This window comes from Cryptomeria japonica, chromosome 9 (genome assembly GCF_030272615.1).
Source record: "Cryptomeria japonica chromosome 9, Sugi_1.0, whole genome shotgun sequence".
NCBI lineage: Eukaryota > Viridiplantae > Streptophyta > Pinopsida > Cupressales > Cupressaceae > Cryptomeria > Cryptomeria japonica.
The window spans coordinates 685,478,497-685,501,866 of record NC_081413.1 but is presented as its reverse complement, the minus strand read 5'-3'; the positions used below and the strand labels follow the sequence as shown (position 1 = coordinate 685,501,866).

The following is a 23,370-nucleotide window of genomic DNA, read 5'->3' as shown; positions in this document are numbered from 1 at the left end:
TGAATTAATTAACAGAATGAGCAAGAGGCTCATAAATAATACAAGGATATTTACAAGAATAGCAAGTTTCTAATAAGAAACTGCTGAGAAGATCGAAGACGATCTAACTAAAATAGAATATACACTATTGAGCATTAATACTAAAATTAACATTATTTTAATATTCTATTACCCTCCCTTAATGCTCAATCTATTAACTACACCTATAGACCCCCTGAATTTTACAAATTTATCAGGACCAAGGGGCTTGGTGAAGATATCTCCTGACTGCTTCGAGGTAGGAACATACAGCAACTGAATGGATCCGTCTTCAACCAACTGTCGAATATAGTGACAATGAGTTTCCACATGCTTGGTTCTTTCATGGAAGACTGGATTCTTGGCGAGTTTGAGCACTCCCTGATTATCACAGAAAAAGGGAGTAGGACCTGCCTGGGAGACATGCATATCCGCAAGCATTCGTCGAAGCCAAACCGCCTCACAAGATGCCTAACTGCTCCCCGATACTCTGCTTCTGTCGAGGAGAGAGCCACTGCCTGCTGCTTCTTACTAGTCCATGTGACAGCACCGGATCCCAAACTAAACACATACCCTGCTGTAGACTTACGGTCATCAACCGAACCTGCCCAGTCAGAATCTGTGTAACCACTGAGTATAGGATCAGAACTCTGAGTGTACAGAAGTCCATAATCAGGAGTGCCACTCACATAACGCAGCACACGCTTCGCTGCTATCCAATGATAAGCCTTGGGAGCTGTCATGAAGCGTGAAATGTAGCTCGCTGCAAAACTGATGTCAGGTCTAGTAGCAGTAAGATAGATGAGGCTGCCCACTAGTTGCCTGAACAGAGATTCATCCACAACTGGTGAGGATGACTGAGCTGAAAGTTTGAGCCCGGGTTCCATAGGAGTAGAGGCAGGTTTGCAATCCTGCATTCTGAATCTGTCCACAAGACTTCTGGCATACTTGGACTGAGAGAGAAAGATACTGTTCTCAGTCTGCCAGACTTCAACTCCTAAGCAGTAATGTAGAAGTCCCAAATCTGTCATATCAAAGGTGCGGCACAAATCCTGTTTGATCCCAGTGATCAAATGTGCTGAACTGCCAGTAATGATTAAGTCATCCACATAGACAACCACAAACAGAATATCATTACTAGAATGCTTGATATACAAGTTTGCATCAGATGGACTTCGCTGAAAGTTATGATCTGTCAGGTACTTATCAATTTTCATGTACCAAGCCCGAGGAGCTTGTTTCAGACCATAGAGTGCTTTGACTAATCTACAGACCTTCTGTTCTTGACCAGCAACCTTGAATCCTGGGGGTTGCGTCAAGTAGACTTCTTCCTGTAAGTCACCATTCAAAAAAACACTATTGACGTCCATCTGATGGACTTTCCAACTGAATTGGGCTGCCAAGGCAAGAACAAGCCATATGGTACTCATTTTGGCTGTAGGAGCAAAAGTCTCCTCATAGTCAATGCCTTCTTTCTGTGAGAACCCACGAGCAACAAGACGAGCCTTATACTTGTCTAGGGTTCCATCAGCTTTGTATTTTACTTTGTACACCCATTTGCAGCTAATGGGCTTCTTCCTTGAAGGAAGATCAGAAAGGGCCCAAGTGTGATTCTTCTGAAGACTCTGGAACTCAGCTTCCATAGCTTGTTCCCACTCAGGTATACCTTTAGCCTCTGAGTATGTCTGAGGCTCAAAAACACTGTGTATGTTAGCCATGAGAGCAAAATTGACTGTATGCTGCTGTTTGCTCTTATTACGGGAGGTTCTACCCTCAATGAGCTCAGTATCCCTGAGATCACCAATGGTCTTGGCCCACCATTTAGGCCGGAGAGTAGAAGTGCGAACATCTGGAGGAGCTGGAAGAGGCTCAGGATCAGGAACAGGAGCAACAAGAGGAGGATTATTCTCCGGAGGGAACTCAGGTAGTGCATCATCGAAAATAGATTCTGCATCATCCCTCCCATCAGGCGAACCTAATGGAATAAGAACACTGTGAGGTTGATCCTCAGAACTCTGCTCAGAAGAAGGGGACTGAAAGAATCCTCTGTCTTCATCAAATACAACATCACGACTGAAGATAAGACGTTCAGTGTCTATATCTATCAGTCTGTAGGCCTTATGGTGATCACTGTATCCTGTCATCATGAGTTTCTGACTTTTGGAATCCAACTTGGAGCGCTTAGCATCTGGAATCCAAACATAGGCAACAGAGCCAAAAACCTTCAGGTGGCTGATGTGAGGCTTCCGACCAGACCAAACCTCTTCTGGAGTGTTCCCCTTAACAGCCTGAGTAGGAGAACGGTTAAGAAGGTAGACAGCAGTAAACACTGCTTCAGCCCAATACTTATTCGGAACACTCCTGTGTTGTAACATAGAGCGAGCCATCTCAACAACCGTACGATTGCGACTCTCGACAACACTGTTTTGCTGAGGAGTGTAGGGTGTAGTCAATTGGCGTTTGATGCCATGGGTATCACAAAAGTTGGAGAATGCAGAAGAACAAAATTCCCCCCCGTTATCTGTCCTAAGAGTAACGATACTATGTCCAGACTCTTTTTCAACAAAGGACTTAAACTTCTGAAAGATACTAAATACATCTGATTTATGTTTAAGAAAATACACCCACATCTTTCTACTAAAATCATCTACAATAAGCAAAAAGTATTTGCAACCAGTAACAGAAGATGTATTCATAGGACCACAAATATTAGCATGAAGTAATTGAAGTACCTTAGATGCGTGCCAAGACTTTCCATGTGTGAATGAAGTCCGATGCTGTTTGCCAGCTTGACAGGCGCCACATACACCAAGATGCTGAGTCTGAATATCAGGTAACCCTGAAACAAGTCCCTCTCGAGATAGCTGAGAGAGATACTGAATGTTGAGATGTCCATATCTCTGATGCCACAAAGTGCTGAGAGGAGAAACACGAGCTGCCAGAGCCACTTCAGGAGAATCACCAGTGTCAAGAAGCCTATATAGGCCATGATCCTCTAGACCAACAACAACAGTAAGACGAGTCTCCCGATCAATGATGGAACACTTGTGAGCACTGAACACCACATCTAGTTGAGGAGAATTCCTCATAATCTGGCTGACAGAGAGCAGATTAAGTTCCATTCCAGGAACATAGTACACATTCAGAAAAAGGAGAGTCCTGCCACCAGACTGTATCTGAACAGTGCCTGTGCCAACAACTGTATACTCCTCACCTCTGCCAAATACAACGGAATCACTGAAAGGTGAGAAGTCTGTAAACCAGTCACGTCGATGAGAAAAGTGACGTGATGCACCAGAGTCGATGTACCAAGCAGAAGACCTGGCATGATCTGAAGACCTCTTAGCCAAAAAGGTGTAAAAGGCAGACTCCTTCTGCTTGGAATGTTCAGCAACATGCGCCTTCTGGTGTGACCCTCCCTGCTTCTTTTGTTCAGAAGCGAGCCTCTGACGGCAATCTTTCTTCATATGGCCGTACTTGTGACAGTAATTGCACTGCACATTCTTCTTCTTAGCTCCATCCTGTGTCTGAGAAGAGCCTTTCTGCTGAGAAGACTGAGAGGACTGAAATTTGCCTTTATCCTTTTGAAAGGATTGAGCTGTGAAGGCATTTTCCGAGGAGGCTGATGTAGTACCACTACCAAACTGTTGTTTCCAGCGATCCTGTTGTAGAAGTTTGGTGCACAATTCTGAAAACTTCAGATCAACATTAGTGGAAGTAATATTGAGGGTCTCAATGAAGTGTTCATACGATTTCGGAAGACTTTTCAGAGTGATTACTACCATGTCTTCTTCCTCCATAGTCCGACCAATAGCTTCGAGCTGATCTCGAATGTCCTTAATCCTCGTGAGGTGTTCCTGTAAGGACATACGTTCGTCCATCATAATGGAGAACAGCTGATTCTTTAGAAAGAATGCTCGGCTCTTGTTGGATGTCTCATGCAATTCCTTCAGATGCTTCCAGATGTCAGAAGCTGTCTTGCCGGAAGGAATCTGCGGTAACTGATCATCAGTCACTGAGAGTTTGAGAAGCATAACTGCCTCCCGATTGCGTTCATCAAACTTATCTTGATCTGCACCAGGGGTACCAGGACTGAGCTCTTTTCCCAAAACAAGCTGGTCAAGACGCCTATATTCAAAAATGGTCAACATACGTTGTTTCCAGATGTTGTAATTGTGACCATTAAAGCGTTGACTGCCTTCTAACATTAGATTGGTGAGAGAAGCCATTAGCACGTTTCCCCAAAAAAATTTCCGGCTAACCCAGAAAAATCCAACGACAACCCACAAATTCATGCGAAAAACCCAAAAGGGATTTGCTGTCAAAATCTGGATCCGCGGGCTCGAAAATCGAGGCACGAAAATCGAGACACCTAGAAAAAAACGGACAACTACCCAGATTGGTGTTCGAAAAAACCACCAAGAATCTGCAAGAAAAATTGATTTTCGATAAAAACTGAAAGGTTAACACCTGAATCGAAAATTGCAGAAGGTCGTGGGCGCCATGGATTTCACCAAAAAAAACCGTCGCCGAAGGTGTAGGTCACGGGTTGTAGGTCGCGACGCCGGAGGTGGCGACGCCGAAGTCTGCAGACGTGCGCAACGCCGAAGGCAAGTTGCAGGTCGCGACGCCGAAGTTTGCTGCAGGCCGTGACGCCGGAGGTCTGTACGATGCCCGTGACGCCGAAGGTCTGCACGATGCCCGCGATGCCGAAGGTCTGCACGACGCCCGCGACGCCGAACACAGGTTGCAGGTCGCGAAAAACAGGAGCTAGGCCACAAAAAAAAAACTTTTGAAGGATTTTTAAACACCAGAAAAAATTTCGAAAATTTCCACTAATTGGAAATTAGAATTAAAAAATTTTCGAAAAAATTTCTCCTATAGCTCTGATACCATAAAACAATGCGAGACACGCAATGGATTTCAAAGAATTGAATTAATTAACAGAATGAGCAAGATGCTCATAAATAATACAAGGATATTTACAAGAATAGCAAGTTTCTAATAAGAAACTGCTGAGAAGATCGAAGACGATCTAACTAAAATAGAATATACACTATTGAGCATTAATACTAAAATTAACATTATTTTAATATTCTATTAATCTCACTCATCTATAAAACCCCACTTTCTTACCCTCATATACTAACCATTCTAAACTCTTACACTTCCTTCTAATCCTTTTCTAAAGCTCTACCTAGGAAGATAATCACAGATCTTCACAGCATTAATGGCTCCAATCCCCTGCTCACATTTATTTTGATCCTTCCATAGTTCACTTTTTTTCAACCACGCCACTCTTTACTAACTGACCTGCCCCACTTACCTGCTTTAACTCCTTCTCTAGCCCCGTTCAGTCCCAAAATATCTTTAAGTTATGTTCAAAAATATTTTTCCTCCTTTTATTTTCTCTTCCTTCATGTGGTGGCATACAACATTCATTATAGCTCCTCCACGACAACAAAACCCTTATATCATTGTCAACAGGGATATCCATGCTACCTTAATCAGACACATGTATAAAGAAATATTGATGCCAAAACTCGTTAAATAAATAAGTGATTTTTGACAAGCCCTTACCAAACTTTGATGTGTTAAAGAAGATTTGTCTTAGCCTTCCTCCTTTCTTCCTATGCTTGGTGTCTGTTGACATAATCTTTCTTTTCTTTGTTGGTGCTGAAGTTGAAGCTCCTTTTGGATTCATAGCTTGATAACCTCCATGAGCAATCTGAGTATATCATTAGTAGACTGAGATAGACCAACACCTAAGGACTTAACCATTTGGTAAGAAAGATAACATAGTTGACATTGATGTGACGAGAATGATCTGACATTTGGCTAATAACATGGTTGAAAACAAATTTTTCTAGGGCTACCAACATTGGTAACAACATAAATAACGGCACATGAAAGGCTACCTCACATGCAAAACCCCTAGAGCAATTTGCATCTACTAGAAGTCATTAATAAGCACACATTTAACTGCTATCAACATGATTGAACAAAACATAGGGAGTAACAAGGCCATACTAAGGATGCCGCCATGCCATCAGTAGTTACAAATATTATGGAGACCCTCCCAATCATTGACATCCTTGTTTTCTATGACTGTAATTAGAGATTTATCTATTTCTTTGTTTGGAAGGAAATTGACAGCAATTTGAACCCTATAACAATAGAGCAATTTAACCCCTGTGAACTTTGTAATTTACAATCTTGCTTCTTCAAGATATGCTTTTATCCTCGAATCCGGACTGTTTCCTTTCTTTAAGTGTTGTAATTATAAATTGAGAATCACCTTCATTTTCTAACCCACAAAGACTTTCCTTGTAAGGTGAGATGAGATTGGCTATTAGTGCCTCCCATTCCATTCTTTGTTAGATTGCAATTCTAACAAATGAGAGCCACCAAATGGAAATCTCCCATTGGTATCCCTTAGTAAGTATGTACCACCTGCTATACCCTGATTTCCCCTAGAAGCACCATTGAAATTCAATTTCACACTCGGAGGCAACCAAATATGGTTCCTTTTTGTTTTCTTTTTATCTCTCAGCCCTTTAAGAGGATGCAACTCAATCATTTAAGCGATTTCATAAAATTGAATACTAGATGTAAAATGAGCACTGCATAAAATAAATTTGTGATCTAACTAACTATCAAGAATAAAAATGTTAGTGTAGGTGTTTGTAGAAAGTTTACCCATTTTTAAATTTTGAAATACAAAAAGGATGGCAATCCATGGGAAGTCAACCACCACAACCTTTTACATGCCACTTCTATTCTAAAGGTTATTTTTTCTGTTTTTTTATTTTCCTAATTTTTACAAGTGTGTCTCAAATGAGAGACATGACTCACATTTCATTAATTGCTTGTAAAGTCTAAAACTTTGTCTAGCCCTACTTTGGATCATATATTCAACATCAAATTTTGGTTTTAGTTTCCACTTACTCTTGATCTTTCAAGTATGACTTTTTCTTTTAAGGTGTTTTCGCTCCTTGTTCATTACTTGAACTATTTTAGGTTGTTGAGGAGGTTGGTTAATCACTTTTGCCAATGAACTAGTCAGGGTATCGGTATTTTGAAATACTTCCTATCATTTATGTAATGCAAACTAAATATGGAATTATCAAAACAATATAGTGGATCAATTTCATGTACGCAATTATGCATTTGCAAAAAACAATATACGGCATGCTTTACAAGACTGAAAATAAGTGTTTTGAATACACATGGAAATGCTTCAAAGCTGGATTAGTTTGGGTGAGTATTTGGAAAACAGGTTTTATGTGCTTGAAACTTATAGTATATCCCTTGCAAGAGCTCAAGAGATGTAAGGAGTGGGTTATTATATTGTCAACTTGGTCTTATTGGTCTATCAATATAAAGGGCAGACAGATAATTATTGTCAAAATAATTTGCACATTGCTTTTGTTGCATCTTATATACTTTTTGAAATTAGAGCAAGATCTGATTTTATGCCTTACAAAATAATTGAAATTTTTAAGTTTTATAGAATTCATCTAAATTCCAGACTAACCGTTGTATACAAATATGATTAATTTATGAATGCTCATGATGTTTTTTGGTTTTCTTGCAAAACTTTATTATTACAATTATAGCACCTTAACAATAAATAACGAACCTTTCTGAAAGTATGGCAATTAGCAGTGCGCTCCTTACAAGGAGTTAAATGGTGTTAATTATGTCATTCCATGTATTATTATGGAGTTGTGTCATAATATTTTACTGAAAGAAACCTGCTTGCTTGATACTTCATTAAGTTGTACATAGCTTCAGCAACTTGTGTAAAAATACATTTTCTTGTTGCCAATACTGCAAATGTTGCATATTTTCCATTCTGCTTTTCATATCCTATTTTCTGATTTGACTTAAACTATTTGAAAAAATTCTTAGCATTTATTTTATGCTGCAAGAATCTTCCGGTTTTTCCCTTTGTCAAGCTTTCTAAAATCTGAGTTAGGGCTGTGCATTTTTTGTTGCTCTTGTAACTCTGAGTATTGGTTTTCAGGTTGGCTTATTGAATCTTGAAGATGAAGAATTTGGTAGGAAGGTTGTGGATACAGCACATGCCAAATTGCAGGTATGCAGTCGTCTTTTTGTGATCTTTTTTACCATCTCTTGGATTGGTATGGCTTTATAATGTTTGCACAGAAGATTGTGAGTGAGATTTTTGAGGTTTTAAATTATTTTAACTTCTGTTCGGTGAAGTGTAATTTTTTATTGTGCATTGCTTGGTCTTAAAATATCTCAAATGTGACCTATTGTGGGAAACATAAAATATCTAGTCACAATGCTAAAGGTTGGTTTCTATGTATTTTAAAACAGTTAAAATTATGTAGTTAAAATTTCTCTTTCATGAAGCTCAAACTATTGTAATTAACTATGATAAATATAATATTTATGCTGTCAATCAGCTTTGAGGCATATATTTATGTTCCATGGAGTTTCGAAGTGGGGTGGTGGAGGGACAAGTTTGAGGAAAGGGGATATGGTGATGCATAGACACACAGACACACAAACACACACACACCCACACACACGCACACACTCACTCACCAGTTAAGCAGGGCAAGCATATTGTAATTGGGGATCTAAAAAGATAGATTTTGACAGGGGTTAATTATTTACTTGTCGCATGAGAGTGTGAAGATATAGAAGGGGGTCCTGTTGATGTGTTTTTTATGACACCTTGAATACAAAATAAAATACTAAGTATTCTATCCTCTCTAGCACAAAGAAACCTCATATGCTAAACAATATGATCAAATAAGGCAACTCCAAGGTTTACAATGTGAACAATCGACTTTGATGTTGGATAGACTTAGGTTGTTTGATGTGATAATGCTGGTATCACAAAGGGACTTACGTTTACGAATCACAGTTGTAACCTGCAAACTAACTTATCTCAAACAAAGAAACATCAAAAAGGGAAAGGGTTTAGAGGAACTAGCTAATCCTAAGGACAATGCTAATAATGGATGATGCTCGGATAGATGAATTCCTTTAAACCAAGCTTTGTTTTGCCATGATAACAACAGCTATACAAAATTAGTGCAAATTCCCAAGGAAATGAAACATTTTCATACTGCGAACCATTCATTCAAATATCCAATGCCAGTGCAACTTGAACAAATACCCACAATCGAACCTAGCAATAATATTTAGGCTTAGACTAACTCTACATTGTAGCTTACAATCAGCAAACCACAAAAAGTATGAATCAAGGATTCATCATATATCATTGCATTGCTCCATTAAGATCAATGAACTTTATCCAAAACTTGAATTAAAACTTGAGAAGTAGAAGCGATGCAACATGCTGAAATAACACACAAAATCCACCATATGTTCAATGATAGTAGTATGTTAATTCCATCAAGCCTTGGCAACAATCTTTGTCTTCCCTTCTACTCTACTTCTAAGACTAATTATTCTATTATCAATTGTTAACCTTTACAAATGAGAAGGTAATGCCTTATATAGACATCTCAATTACAATTCAAGGGCCAAGATTGATTCGAAATCAATGGTGGAGATAATTCAAGACAAACCCTAATCAGGGTTAGTTATTGTTAATTCTTATAACGTCAGTCATACAATTTCATAATTCTTATGCATTGATTACATGTTAACTATTAGTATGTACGTTAACAATCAATAATAAAATCAAACGGAATTATGATGTTTGTCACCGGTCACACCCTTTCATGTTAACGGGCTATGATAAGCGATTCATACTCGCGTTCGTCACGATCAGCGATGATCTTAATGTTGTTAACGTGCTGTGTTATAATGAGTGGCACGTAGGAAGAGATGTGTCTTCCCACGTGGGAAGACATATCTCTTCACTACGTAACCCCTCTTTCACATATATATAACATACATACAATAAGGAGGAACACAATACGGAAATCGATAAGTGTTGTGCATCCTTCCATTTACACAACAGCAGTTCAAATTTAATTTCAGAGTATGTCCTCATCTCTTCTATCCTCTTGATCATAGAATTTGAATAAACTTAACATGGTATCAGAGCGAAGTTAAGGAAGATCAAATTAAATTCTGTAACGATCATATAGACTTTCATCCGACTCTTAGTAGATCACATTCCTATAATCCTAATGGCAACCAGAGTTAGGTTTGAAGATCGACAAGATGGAGCATCAAATTTTGTATCTTGGAAATTCAGGATCATGCTTGTTTTGAAAGAAAATAAAATTGACTCCCATGTCAAAAGTGAAATTCCTGAACCCTCTGATGATACAGAGAAAATTCAGTGGAGCAAGGACAGTGAGAAGACTCTTAAGATAATTGTGGATTCAGTGAGAGACCACATTGTGCCAGTTATTTCTAAAGATGAGACGACTTTTCAGATGTTCAAAGCCCTAGCTAACATTTATGAAATCAACAACACTAGCAAGGCTCTCACCTTGAAGTATCAACTACACCATATAAAGATGAATAAAGGAGAGACAATTACATCCTATTTCTTGAGGATCACTGAGCTTAGGGATCAACTATCCACTATTGGACATCTAGTAGACAACAAAGAACTTGCTATGATGGCCCTAAATGGACTCCTTACCTCATGGGAATCGTTCATTCAAGGAATCAGTGCTCGTTCTAAATTTCCTAAGTTTGATAGATTGAAAACCGATTGCATTCAAGAGGAATCTCGGCTTGTCACAAGAGGAATAAAACAAAACAATGGTAATGAGGACATTCAAGTTCTAAACTCTAATTCTCACAAGAAAGGAAAGAAGAAGAACTTTAAGAGAAAGAGGGACAACGACTCAAATGGAAAGGGGTCCTCAAAGACGAAGAGAGACATTTCTGAAGTACAATGTTTCAGATGTGACCAATATGGGCCTTATGCAATGAAATGTCCAGACATGATCAAGCAACAGGCTTCTATGGTAGAAGTTAAGAAAGGGAGTGACTCCGAGAAACTAGTCTTCTACTCAGCCCTCTCTAGTCAAGTGACCTCCAGTTCCAACACATGGGTGATTGACAGCGGAGCATCTCAACACATCACTGGATTTCGTGATCACCTAGATACACTTGTGGAAATTTCAAATGAAGAAGTGACAATTGGTGATAACTCAAATTATCCAGTTATGGGAATAGGAACCTGCAATATCAACCTAAAGTCAGGCACATCCCTACAGCTGACTGGAGTTCTATTTGTACCTGGTATAAAGAGAAACCTTGTCTCAGTTTCTGCACTTGAAGATAAGGGTTACAGATTAACCTTTATGGAAGGAAAGGTACTTGCTTGGCCAAAGAACTCCACCATCAAGAAAGCCCACACCATTGGAGCAAGACAAGGGAGCCTCTACAGACTTTGCACCATTCCACCTCAAGCCTTGATTCATGAGACTCCAGATTTGAATGAACTTTGGCACAAAAGATTAGGGCACCTTCATTTCCATGCCCTACCTAAGATAGAAAAGATGGCAATTGGCTTACCCAAGCTAACTCACAGTTCTGAAGGAGTCTGCAAGGGGTTTGCCTTGGGAAAGAATACTGAAGGGTCTTTCAATTCTAGCAACAGTAAATCCAAAAATGTATTAGAATTAGTTCATTCTGATTTATGTGGACCCATGTCTGTACCCTCCTTAGGGGGATTTTTATATTATGTAATATTTGTAGATGATTATTCTAGGAAGACCTGGATATATTTTCTGAGGTACAAAGAGTCTGAAGAAATCCTTTCTAAATTTAAGGAATTCAAAGCTCTTGCAGAAAACATGATAGGTAAGAAAACCATAACCTTAAGAACAGACAATTGGGGGGGGGGATACACTTATGATATGTTTAAATATTATTGTATAAATGCTGGGATTAAGAGGGAGTTAACTGAAACTTATAACCCACAACAAAATTGGGTAGTTGAAAGAAAGAATAGGACTATAGTAGAAGCTGCTAGGGCTATGTTGTTTGACCAAAATATAGAAACCTCATTTTGGGCTAAAGCATCTAGGACAGCTGTGTACATTCAAAATAGATGTCCTCATTCTCTTCTTGATAATACAACCTCTGAAGAAGCCTTTACTGGTAAGAAACCTAACATAAGTCATCTCTGGATCTTTGGGTGTCCAGTCTATATTCATGTTCCCAAAGAAAAGAGATCAAAGTTAGAACCTTCTGGAAAGAAAGGGGTATTTGTTGGGTACAGTGAAACCTCTAAGGCTTATAGAGTATACATACCTGGACAAAGACAGATTGAACTAAGCAGAGATGTCATCTTTGAAGAAGACATAGCATTCAGGAGGTCCAAAAGCTCCAATGAATTAGAACACCTAGATCCTCCTACAAGCATGGATGAGGATCCCACCCTGAGATTCAGAGGGAGACCCCTGAAAACGTTGAGCATGAAGTTCAAGACTTACCTTTAGAAGAACATTATCCCGAAACTAGGAAGAGACCACTTTGGGCTAAAAAGATGCTTCAAGGAACTGAAAATTATGCTGCTCCAAAGGGGACCTTCAAAGAAAGTAAGAGACCTAACCTATTTTCTAGTTATGCTGCCTTGATGAGTGAGACCATTCCTGTGTTGGAGATGCTCTCAAGCATCAAGTTTGGAAAGATGCTATGTCAGAAGAGTATCAGTCAATTCTGAAAAATGATGTCTGGGATATTGTACCTAGGCCTAAAGGCAAATCTGTGGTATCTTCTAAATGGCTCTTCAAAAGCAAACATGCAGCAGATGGCAGCATTGAGAAGCACAAAGCAAGGTTTGTTGCCAGAGGTTTCTCACAGAAAGAAGGTATTGACTATGAAGAGACATTTGCTTCTGTTGCCAGATACACTTCTGTCTGAGCAGTTGTGGCTATTGCAGCATCTAAAGGATAGAAAGTCCATCAAATGGATGTTAAGACTGCTTTTCTGAATGTTAAGATTGAAGAAGAAGTTTATTTGGAGCAACCTGAAGGTTTTGTGATTCATAAGGCTGAATCAGATGTCTGCAGATTAAAGAAAGCCCTATATGGATTGAAACAAGCCCCCAAAGCATGGTATGAAAGAATTGATCACTATCTCTTGGAATTAAGGTTTTTCCAAGAATGAAGCAGATCCAAATCTCTACTACAAAGTAATCAATGGTGAATTATTAATTCTTATTCTTTATGTTGATGATCTACTAATCATAGGAGAGGATAATCGTATTTCTCGGTGTAAGAAAGAATTAGCCTCTGAGTTTGATATGAAGGATTTAGGAATTCTTCACTACTTCCTTGGATTGGAAGTTTGGCAGCAGGCAGATGGTATAATCCTTAATCAAGGAAAATACACCATTGATATACTCAAGAGATTTGGACCTATGGAGACAAATTTGCACAAGCTAAAGGAAGCAGCTGCAGAATCAGAGTTTGCAGATCCTACCCTCTACAGACAGATTATTGGATCTCTGATGTATTTGGTAAACACAAGACCTGATACATGTTATGCTGTTAATACTCTAAGTCAGTTCATGTGTGAACCTAGGGAAATACATCTTGTTGCTGCAAAGCATATTCTGAGATATCTTTGAGGAACTATTGGTTTTGGTTTGAAATATAAACATGTAGACCTTGACCTACATGGATTCAATGATTCCGATTGGGCTGGAAGCGTAGTTGACAGGAAAAGCACATTAGGATGTTGCTTCAGTTTAGGATAAGGAATGATCTCATGGATATGTAGAAAACAGTCTTCAGTTGCTCAGAGTTCTATAGAAGTTGAATACATTGCAGCCTCCATGGGAGCAAGAGAAGCAGTATGGCTCCGGAAATTGCTTGTAGGATTGTTTGGTCAGCCCTTAAATCCTACTGTCATCTATTGTGACAATCAGAGTTGCATCAAGCTTTCAATAAATCCAGTATTTCATGACAGGTCTAAACACATTGAGATTCCTTATCACTATGTTCGAGATATGGTGGAAAGGAATGTGATTCGACTGAATTATATTAGTACAGGTGATCAGATTGCAAACATTCTTACCGAGCCTCTCTCTAGGATCAACATTGAACACTTTAGAGATAAACTTGGTATGGTTGAAAATGTTATTTAATTTTGAGATAGAGTCTCATTTATTCTGATATACTAATATAATATATTTAAGATGTTTAATGTGTAAACTCTTTTATTTGTCATGTGTGTGACTCCATGACTTCATGGGCCCCCTTGTGAACATTATTGAAAGGTGACGACTTTTCAATAATGAACACTTGTTTCAAATTGATATTGTAAGGTGATGATTTTACAATTATCAATTTATCTATCTTGTTGGATATCATGTGACTTGATATCTGTGGACATGTCATGATAGTATATATCTCTGAGACATTATGGTAGATATCAGCTGGTTGGTATCATTAAATAAACCATAATTATGATAGAGATCTTCATGGTGAATATTATGTCGTACATACTAATAGTTAACATGTAATCAATGCATCGAAATTATGAAATTGTACAACTGACGTTATAAGAATTAACACTCCCTCTTAACTAGGGAGGACACATTTCATGTTAGAGAAAACATCACAATTCATCCATTGATTGTGAAGAGAAGAGATATCACACCATAGTGATATTCAGAGATATGGTTCAACAATGAATATCAAGTCTCATGATACTCACCATAACTCATAGTTATCAAGGTATGTGCACTGGCATCAAGTCACATGGACATGCCATGAATCATTATTAGTATGGTAGGCATCATGCGACTTGATGCCAGTGCACATACCTTGATAACTATGAGTTATGGTGAGTATCATGAGACTTGATATTCATTGTTGAACCATATCTCTGAATATCACTATGGTGTGATATCTCTTCTCTTCACAATCAATGGATGAATTGTGATGTTTTCTCTAACATGAAATGTGTCCTCCCTAGTTAAGAGGGAGTGTTAATTCTTATAACGTCAGTCGTACAATTTCATAATTCCGATGCATTGATTACATGTTAACTATTAGTATGTACGTTAACAATCAATAATAAAATCAAACCGAATTATGATGTTTGTCACCGGTCACACCCTTTCATGTTAACGGGCTATGATAAGCGATTCATACTCGCATTACTCATGATCAGCGATGATCTTAATGTTGTTAACGTGCTGTGTTATAATGAGTGGCACGTGGGAAGAGATGTCTCTTCCCACGTGGGAAGACATATCTCTTCACTACGTAACCCCTCTTTCACATATATATAACATACATACAATGAGGAGGAACACAATACGGAAATCGATAAGTGTTGTGCATCCTTCCATTTACACAACAGCAGTTCAAATTTAATTTCAGAGTATATCCTCATCTCTTCTATCCTCTTGATCACAAAATTTGAATAAACTTAACAGTTACAACAAACTCCTTCTTGACCAATGAGAAAATTACATTGCTTTGAATACACACCTTTTTAGGTGAAGGACCAATAAGAAAAAAAATGTTAGGTATGTTGAATAATATTTGATGTAGTGCCACGTGTCACTTGCTCCTTCATTGAATGAGTTGGGTTGAATGTATGTAGACATGTCGACCTTGAATAAATTGATTGGTTGATTTGAATGGTCGCCACCTTAGCATGCATATCTTGTAAGCTTTCATCCTTAGCAATATCTCTTGATACTCAATATTTCCAAGCCCTGATGTGATTATGATGGTTCATATTCCCAAATTGTATTATCTTTGTTGATCAAGTTTCTAACTTTGGTTAACTCTTCTAAAACTATCATTCATCCTTGATCAGCTTTCATTTTCATCTTCTTGTTTGGGAATTCATCTTCTAATGCATTCATTCTCATGTTTGAGAATCTTGAATTAGTTCTTTTCTTGACCATCCTTATCTCACGTTCATCTCCATCATGCACGAATTTATTTCCCCTTGGTGTAGTTCTTGATTGTGGAATGTGGAATGTGTTGCAATCACCTTATGTATGTGCATCTTGATACCCTCTTGAAAGGTGGAACATATCCTTGATGTGATTGATTTCCTTGTAGTGCTAACATCTCAATAATATCTTGATTGTCTCTGACTTTGACCTTGCAATCTTGGATTTTCAAAGGAAATTCAATGATTGTTGTAGTTGTATTCCTCTTTATGTTGATCTTTCCACATGCATTTTCATTTTTTGCTATCTTCTTCTTTGTAGTGTCCTTCCTTGATGCTTTCTCCATGTGATTGAGTCTTTGAGGTTGTGACGATCTTCATGTAGAGCAATGTTGTCTTGATCCTTTTCTCACATTCTTGAGGTGTTCTTGGATGTGGTGAAGATATCCTTCTTGCCTTGAAAGTCTTTTGTTATGGTTGAGTCCTTCATTTGATTCGTCCCCTTGTGCATTCTCGTGTATCCCTCCCCAAGTTGTAGCTTTTCTTTCATCCTCACCATTGAAATGTGAATCTTGTCTTAGCAAATGCTAAAGTCCTCATCCTTACGTTCCATGCACCTTATTCCCTGCTTCACCTATGCATTGAACCTGAAAAAGAAAACACAATTTGCATCATACACCAGGTCTTAAATAAAAATAAGACTAACACTTAGCAAATCATTCCCCTTAAAGCCCCTTTCAATCTGGAGAGGACACTGAAAAATAAGAAAATGTAAATATGGAAATGCATTTTGCTATGCTTGCTTAGGTCTGATCTTGAAAGATAAACTCAAGTCTGCACAAGTTCGCTCCAAATCAGGTCTGTAAAAATGATGAAAATGTCTCCAACATAGAACCAAAACAGGCCCTAATAAGTTCACACTAAATCTGATCATTAATTCACCCTGCTCTGCTACAATGCATCTGCCTAGGTCAGATTTTGTCTTCCCTCTCAAGTATGATTTCAGTCTTTGATTTGCTCTGTCATAAAATTCACCTTCAACCAAATCTGATTTGCTTTAGATCAGCTATAGTTACAATGGAACTGCCCTGAATTGTCATGATTTCATCTCGGACTGATCTGATTCTTCATTTGATTTGGTCTGATTGTTAGATTCACCTTGCAACTTGCCATATTTCTGCTAGAATTTGCACATGGATCTGCACTTTTAATTCGCTTGGGATTACAATTTGGTGTTAGGCATGTAACTTTAAGCTCTCTTTTATATGTCTCACCAAATTCTTATTCAATGTTGTTACAAAAGCTTGCACCCTTGCTGAGCTATCAACTCGGGAACCTCATGAAACATGGAAACAACCCTGAAGTGTGGGACCTTGCGCAATGGGGTTGAATCTCCGGAGAAGGCTGGCTTCCTTCTCAATCCAAGTGCAGGTGTTGAACTAACTCAACACTTTAAATTCTACTTCTAAATCCATCCTAACAGGTTGTAGAGGAAAAGGGAAGAAAGCAATGCTAAACTTAAAGGAGGTGATGCACCAAGATAAGAGATGTTTCTCTCCCCACTCAAATTTGACACAAAGAACCAATCAAAATACCTAGGAGATGCACAAACTTCAGTTGCATGAATGACCCCAAACACATGTATGGAGGTTAGAATTTGCTGAATGTCAAAAGGGGAGAAGGTTTCCCACAAGTCACACCTAGAAACAAGTTAACACAACATATACGTGAAAGAAAGTCACAAAACATACACTTACAATGAAGTTAAGAAAGCATACACAACATGCATAAGTTGAAGGAAGGCAAGAATGATAATTTCAATTCATTCTCAGGCCAATGGCCAAACTTACAGTTGCAGAAATGCAAGAAAATATACAAATCTTCAAGAGAAGTGAAAGAGCAAAAGAGTAGCTCAAGCCAACAGGGAGAGAACCCTTTACAATGAGGCTTAACAACTTATATATGGCAAACTGGTCGCAAAGGAGAGACCAAAGGTCAAGGAGAGGAAGCCTTGACACTGACGTGCATAGAGGAATGTCAGTCAGGGAAGGCAGTGAGGTGCACAGACCCGACATGATGTGTATGCAAGCAACCTGGCCATACCTTGATGAAGCAATACCAAGGAAAAAGTATTTCTAGAAGGTGGATTGTTTGACATTCCAATGTCGGAGCATGCAGTCTTGACATGAAGGCCATCAAGTAACCATAAATAAGCATGGCCTCGGACTTCACTTGATAGGAATCTTGCAAAAATCATTAAATGCGCCCTTGTAGTTGCACAAATGGAAGTAGACAAGTCGCAAGAGTTGGTGGAGCATTAAGAGCCTTGAGTGTTGATCACGTCATCTGGAAGTGTAGATGTCACTTGAGGCCGGGCGTCCAACCTTGTTGCAAGGGGAGAGGAAACGGGAACATCAGGATTCCGGGTTCAAGGAAGGAAAAGGGCTTGAGAACTTGGAATTTTTGGATTTCGAGATTCCGGGTTCAAGGAAGGAAAATGGCTTGAGAACTTGGAATTTTGGGATTCCGAGATTCTGGGTTCAAGGAAGGAAAAGGGCTTGAGGAATTGGAATTTCGGGATTCCAGGTTCAAGGAAGGAAAAGAGCTTGAGAACTTCTGCCTCTTGAAGAGACAACACTTAACATTTAATGATTCCATTGGTTCCTGCCCTTGATCAATTGGGACAATGTTGGTCCATGGAGCATATCTCTGATCAGTTCTCACTGATGGACCAAGGGTGTCATAAAATGACAACACCACCCCAACAAGGCCGACCTGGCCCTTAAATTTTGTACAATTTAATTAATAAAAGTCTACCGCTAAGTTTGTTGTGTTTGATTTCATCTTGAGTGCTTGAAAAGTGGTCTCTAACTAGATCGACCAACAAGACATTCAATGTTTGAACGCATACAAGTATAGGTTGAATTCTTTTTCCTTCAAAACCATAATTTAGACTTGTATGTTGATTGGTTTTGCTTTGTAAATTAGGTTTGATTTGCTACTAATTGCGAGTTGAATTGTGATTGATGTTGTTAGAATGAAATGCTATCCTCTTTATAATGCTCCAATATTCAAATTACCCCCTTATCCAGGTGACCTAGTGTTGTGACGTATTCACACATCGCCCCATTGCAAATGGGGACCCCTACTTTATGCTTTCTAGGGTTTGCTTTTTAGGTCTTGTCTATTAGCCTTTGCATTTGAAGAGTTGTTAGGGGGCTCATTAGGATAGCAGGCTCTGCTTGAGTCAGGTGGATCTCCTCAAGAGGTCAGGTCAATTGAGTGATTAGGGGTAATTTAGATCATTCCTAGGGTGTTTTTTGTACTATCTGGTCGCATTTCAAGTTGCTAAATCAAACCTTGGTTGAATTCATAATGTACTCCTAGGTCCCATCTCGCACTTCAAGTTGCTAAATCAAACCTTGGTTGAATGCATAATGTACTCCTAGGTCCCATCCCTTACATCAAGGACAGAGCGAATTTGCCTTAAGGATTCTGGAATGTCATCCTGATCCTCAAATGTCCTAAAATTTGGCTAAGTCTGGAATGTCATCCTGATCCTGAAATTTGACTTAGTCTGGAAAATTGAAGAATCCTCCAAAAACTAGATTTTGCCTTATAACTCCTAGAGGTCCGAAACCACTCTCAAACATCCTGACAATATATATGGAATATAACTTAAAGTATAAGAAAGAAGAAAGATATTAAGAAAGAAGAAAGATATAAGGAAATGTCACTTATACTCTTAAATGTTATATTCCATATATGAACCCTGACGGAGAGACTAAAATGTCAAAATTTGCTCTAACCCTTCCAAAGGGTCCAAAGCGAATTTCAATTTCACTCCTGACCCTTCCAGAGGGTCCAGAGTGAATTCCTCTATAAGACACTCCACCTTGACCCAAATTAGGAGGTAGCTCATTCCCAGGCTTGAGTGAAGGCAAAACACTTGTTTGAGTGAAGAAATGTGAAAAATGAAGATAGGATTTGAGCCCAAGGAAGAATTTCGCTCCTAACCCTTCCAAAGGGTCCAGGGCGAAATTCATATAAGAACCTATTTTCTTCACAAAATCTTCAAATGAATGCCAATTTGAACTGGATGATGATAGGCAGAGGCCTGAGAAGTTATATCCAAGCCAAGGAAGAGAGAAAAAAAAGGTGAGAAATGAGCTCAAGAATTTCACTCCTGACCCTTCCAAAGGGTCCAGAGTGAAATTCCCCATAAACCTCATTTTCTTCCTTGTTTAGGCCAACATTTTAGTTCCTTGGGCATATTTGGAAGTGGATCAACATGTTTTTGCCTTAGGAGTGATTAAAAGTGAAGGAATGAAGGATTTTGTCCAAGACATGAATTTCGCTCCTGACCCTTCCAAAGGATCCAAAGCGAAATTCTCAAAATCTCTTTTTTCTTCAAATTTTGTGTCAAGACAAAAGTTGATCTAGGTGAATTGAGCTTGAAGATACCCCTAGACATGCCTTTGAATGGCTTGTGATCACTAAATGTGAAGGAATTGAGCTAAAACTTGAATTTCGCTCCTGACCCTTCCAAAGGGTACAGAGCAAAATTCTAAATAGGTCCTATCCCTGGCCATGATTTTGAGCAAATTTCTCCTTTCAGGCCTCTTAGGGGTCGAACAAGTGTTGCTTTCATGAGAGAGGGATCCAAAGATGAGAGTCTGGGTAGAAGAAAGTGAGAAGGATAGAGCTAAGTGAGAGAAATCAAGCAAATCATGAATTTCGCTCTTGACCCTTCCAAAGGGTCCAGAGCGAAATTCTCAAAATCACCTAGTTTGCCCATGATTGAGATCAAGAGATGGATTTCTAGGCCTTGGCGGAGAGAAGACTAGTATATACTTGCCTTGGGAGGCAATTTGGAGTAAGAAAAGGATAGAATTTGAGCCTAAGGAAGAATTTCGCTCCCAACCCTTTAAAAGGGTCCAGAGTGAAATCCTTAAAACCTCTATTTTGCTCTACGTTTGAAACCAAGATTTTTGTTCCTATGGCATGGTTGGGAAGAGATTAATGTGTTCTTTCCTTGAGAAGAGATTTGAGGCAAGGAGATGATGAAATTTGAGCTAAAATGCAAATTTCGCTCCTGACCCTTCCAAAGGGTCCAGAGCGAAATTCCTTATAGGTCCTGTCCTTGGCCAAGGTACAAAGCGAAATCCTATTTTTTGGTCTTTTGGGGATCAAATCAATGATGTTTTAGGAGAAAGCAATTCAAAGGCCAAGAGAAGTTCAAGGCTAAAGGAATGTGAATTAAGCCTAAAAAGCAAAATTTTGCTCCTAATGCTTCCAAAGGTTCCATAGCGAAATTCCTAGGAGGTCTAATATTTTGCTTAGGTCCTTGAGCAAAACCTATTCCTAGGCAATTTTGGAGGTGAATGACATGATCTTGGGTATGGTAATGTTGAAAATGAGGTCTAATTGAGCAACTTTGTCAAATTTCGCCCCTGACCCTTCCAAAGGGTCCTGAGCAAATTTTATTATGGGGCCTGTCCCTGGAGAAGATCATGAGCAAATTTCATTTTAATGCCTTCTTGTTGATGATTTCAGGTAAGAAATGCTATGTTAAGATAAATATATCATGTGTACTTAATCACCTTTGGGTTTGTTTTTGCAGATGGAAGAAAATCAGGCTAGGACAAGGACGACCTATTCCAAGCCCATCATCATCAAGGACATTCCAAATACATAAAGGAGGACTCCAGGTGTTTTGAAGCGTTGGAAGACTACAAGTGTTCGAGGAGTTGCAAGCTATCTCCAAAACCTTCACTTGGCCACACAAAGGAACCACATGATGACAGAGAAGAATGACCTTACCAACACTTCAAGGCGAGGTATGCTACCAGAGAAAGACCACTGGACAGTGAGGAGGCCTCATCAAGCACATGGAAGTCAAAGAGGTACATTATTCATCACATCATCAAATTGAGACAGAAAAGAGATCAACCCAAGCACAAACGTCAGACAAGATGGCATCCCAGTCATTTTTCCTCCAGTTGGATTGGTCCACCTCAGCATGTCCAGATTCAATGTACCTGACTCATTGGTGATGGCATAAACTTCGAGGCACCTACTCCTGTTTCCTATTGGTTCTCAAACATTGAATGTAATTTTCTCATTGGCTAAGGAAGTTTGTTATAACAAACCCTAATTAGGGTTTCTATCTTGTAATCCTAGCCATTGATTCTAAGTTAATCAGAGCCATTGAATTGTAAAGAGCTCCCTATATAAAGCCTTGGCTCTTCATTTGTAAAGGTTAATAGTTAGGAGTTGGCAAAAGAGAGATAGTCAATAATTAGTAGCTCAATAGTAGATAGCATTTTAGAGTAGAGTAGAAAGAGAAGGCAAAGATTGTTGCCAAGACATTGTTGCAAAAGACATGTAAACTTCATTGAAGGAATGGTGAATTCTATGTGTCGATTCTACAATTTGCATGGTCTCTATACTTGTCAAATTTAATTTCATGTTATTAGATGAATGGAAGAAATTTGTATGATCAATGGTGAAATTTGTATATCCATACTACTAGCGGTTTGTTGATTGCAAATTTGCCTTGTGTAGTCGACTGAAATCATCCAACTTAAGCTTAACTTCAATTATCGCTTCTTCATTGATACACATCAACTTGACGGTGTTTATGCTTGTAGCGGTTATCTGAACATCATAAAGCTACCCTTAGAAGATCGCACTAGCCTTGTGGAGATGATTATAGCATGTCAAAGTAAGACTTAGTTAGAGTTTCATCGAAGGTCATCCATTGCTCCTACATTCTTAGTGTTAGAGTTAGATTCCTCTCCAACCTTTATCCTTTTTCCCTTTTTAAAAAATCAAAGATCAGTAAAGACCCACGTTCCAGTGATATCCAAAGTAAATCAGACGCTCAGGTCATCGAATGTAAGTCCCCTTGTGATTCCAGCATAATCACATCAGACCAATTCAAGCTTATCCACACATAGAGACCCTACATCTAAGAACCTTGGAGTTGCCTCGATTGATCCTTCGGTGAAATCTTCAGCATTCGAGGAAACTTTGTTCAAGAGAGCATAAGATACCTTGGTATTTTATTCTGTGTTCGCACGTGCATAAAAAAACACATCAACACCTAGCTAAGATGCCTCTGATTTTTGAATTTAAATCCTTCTAGGAAGACCTAGGGAAAACTCTACCCTATCGACATTTAGGAGCACATAAGGATAAATGCAAGCGCTAATTCATTTGTCCCAAGCATAATAGGTCGCTAAATAACGGTCTCCAAGGACTAAAGGGCGCCAAACCAGTTCTGTTGGATAAGTGGGCGCTAATCCTTGGTTTAGCTGGAATGACAAGTGCTAGTCCTTGTTTGAGCTAGATTCAAGGTTGCTAAATCATGGTTTAGGTAGACTCAAGGGTGCAAAATTGAAGTTGAGCTGGACTCAAGGGTGCAAAATTGAATTTTAGCTGCATTTTAGGGTGCTAATCCTTGATTGAGCTGGATTTTTTTGATGGCTAGAACAAATTTCCTAAGGA

General features: G+C 38.9%; 1 protein-coding gene across 2 annotated transcripts in view; it reads left to right on the top strand.

Annotated features, from left to right (window-relative positions):
• LOC131073961 (nuclear cap-binding protein subunit 1) overlaps nt 1-23,370 on the top strand; it is a 209,680-nt gene that overhangs the window by 60,857 nt on the left and 125,453 nt on the right. For both annotated transcript variants that reach the window (XM_058010492.2, XM_058010493.2), the window contains exon 5: nt 8,048-8,119. In XM_058010492.2, coding sequence (XP_057866475.2) covers nt 8,048-8,119 — 72 coding nt within the window. The remainder of the gene's footprint in view (nt 1-8,047; nt 8,120-23,370) is intronic.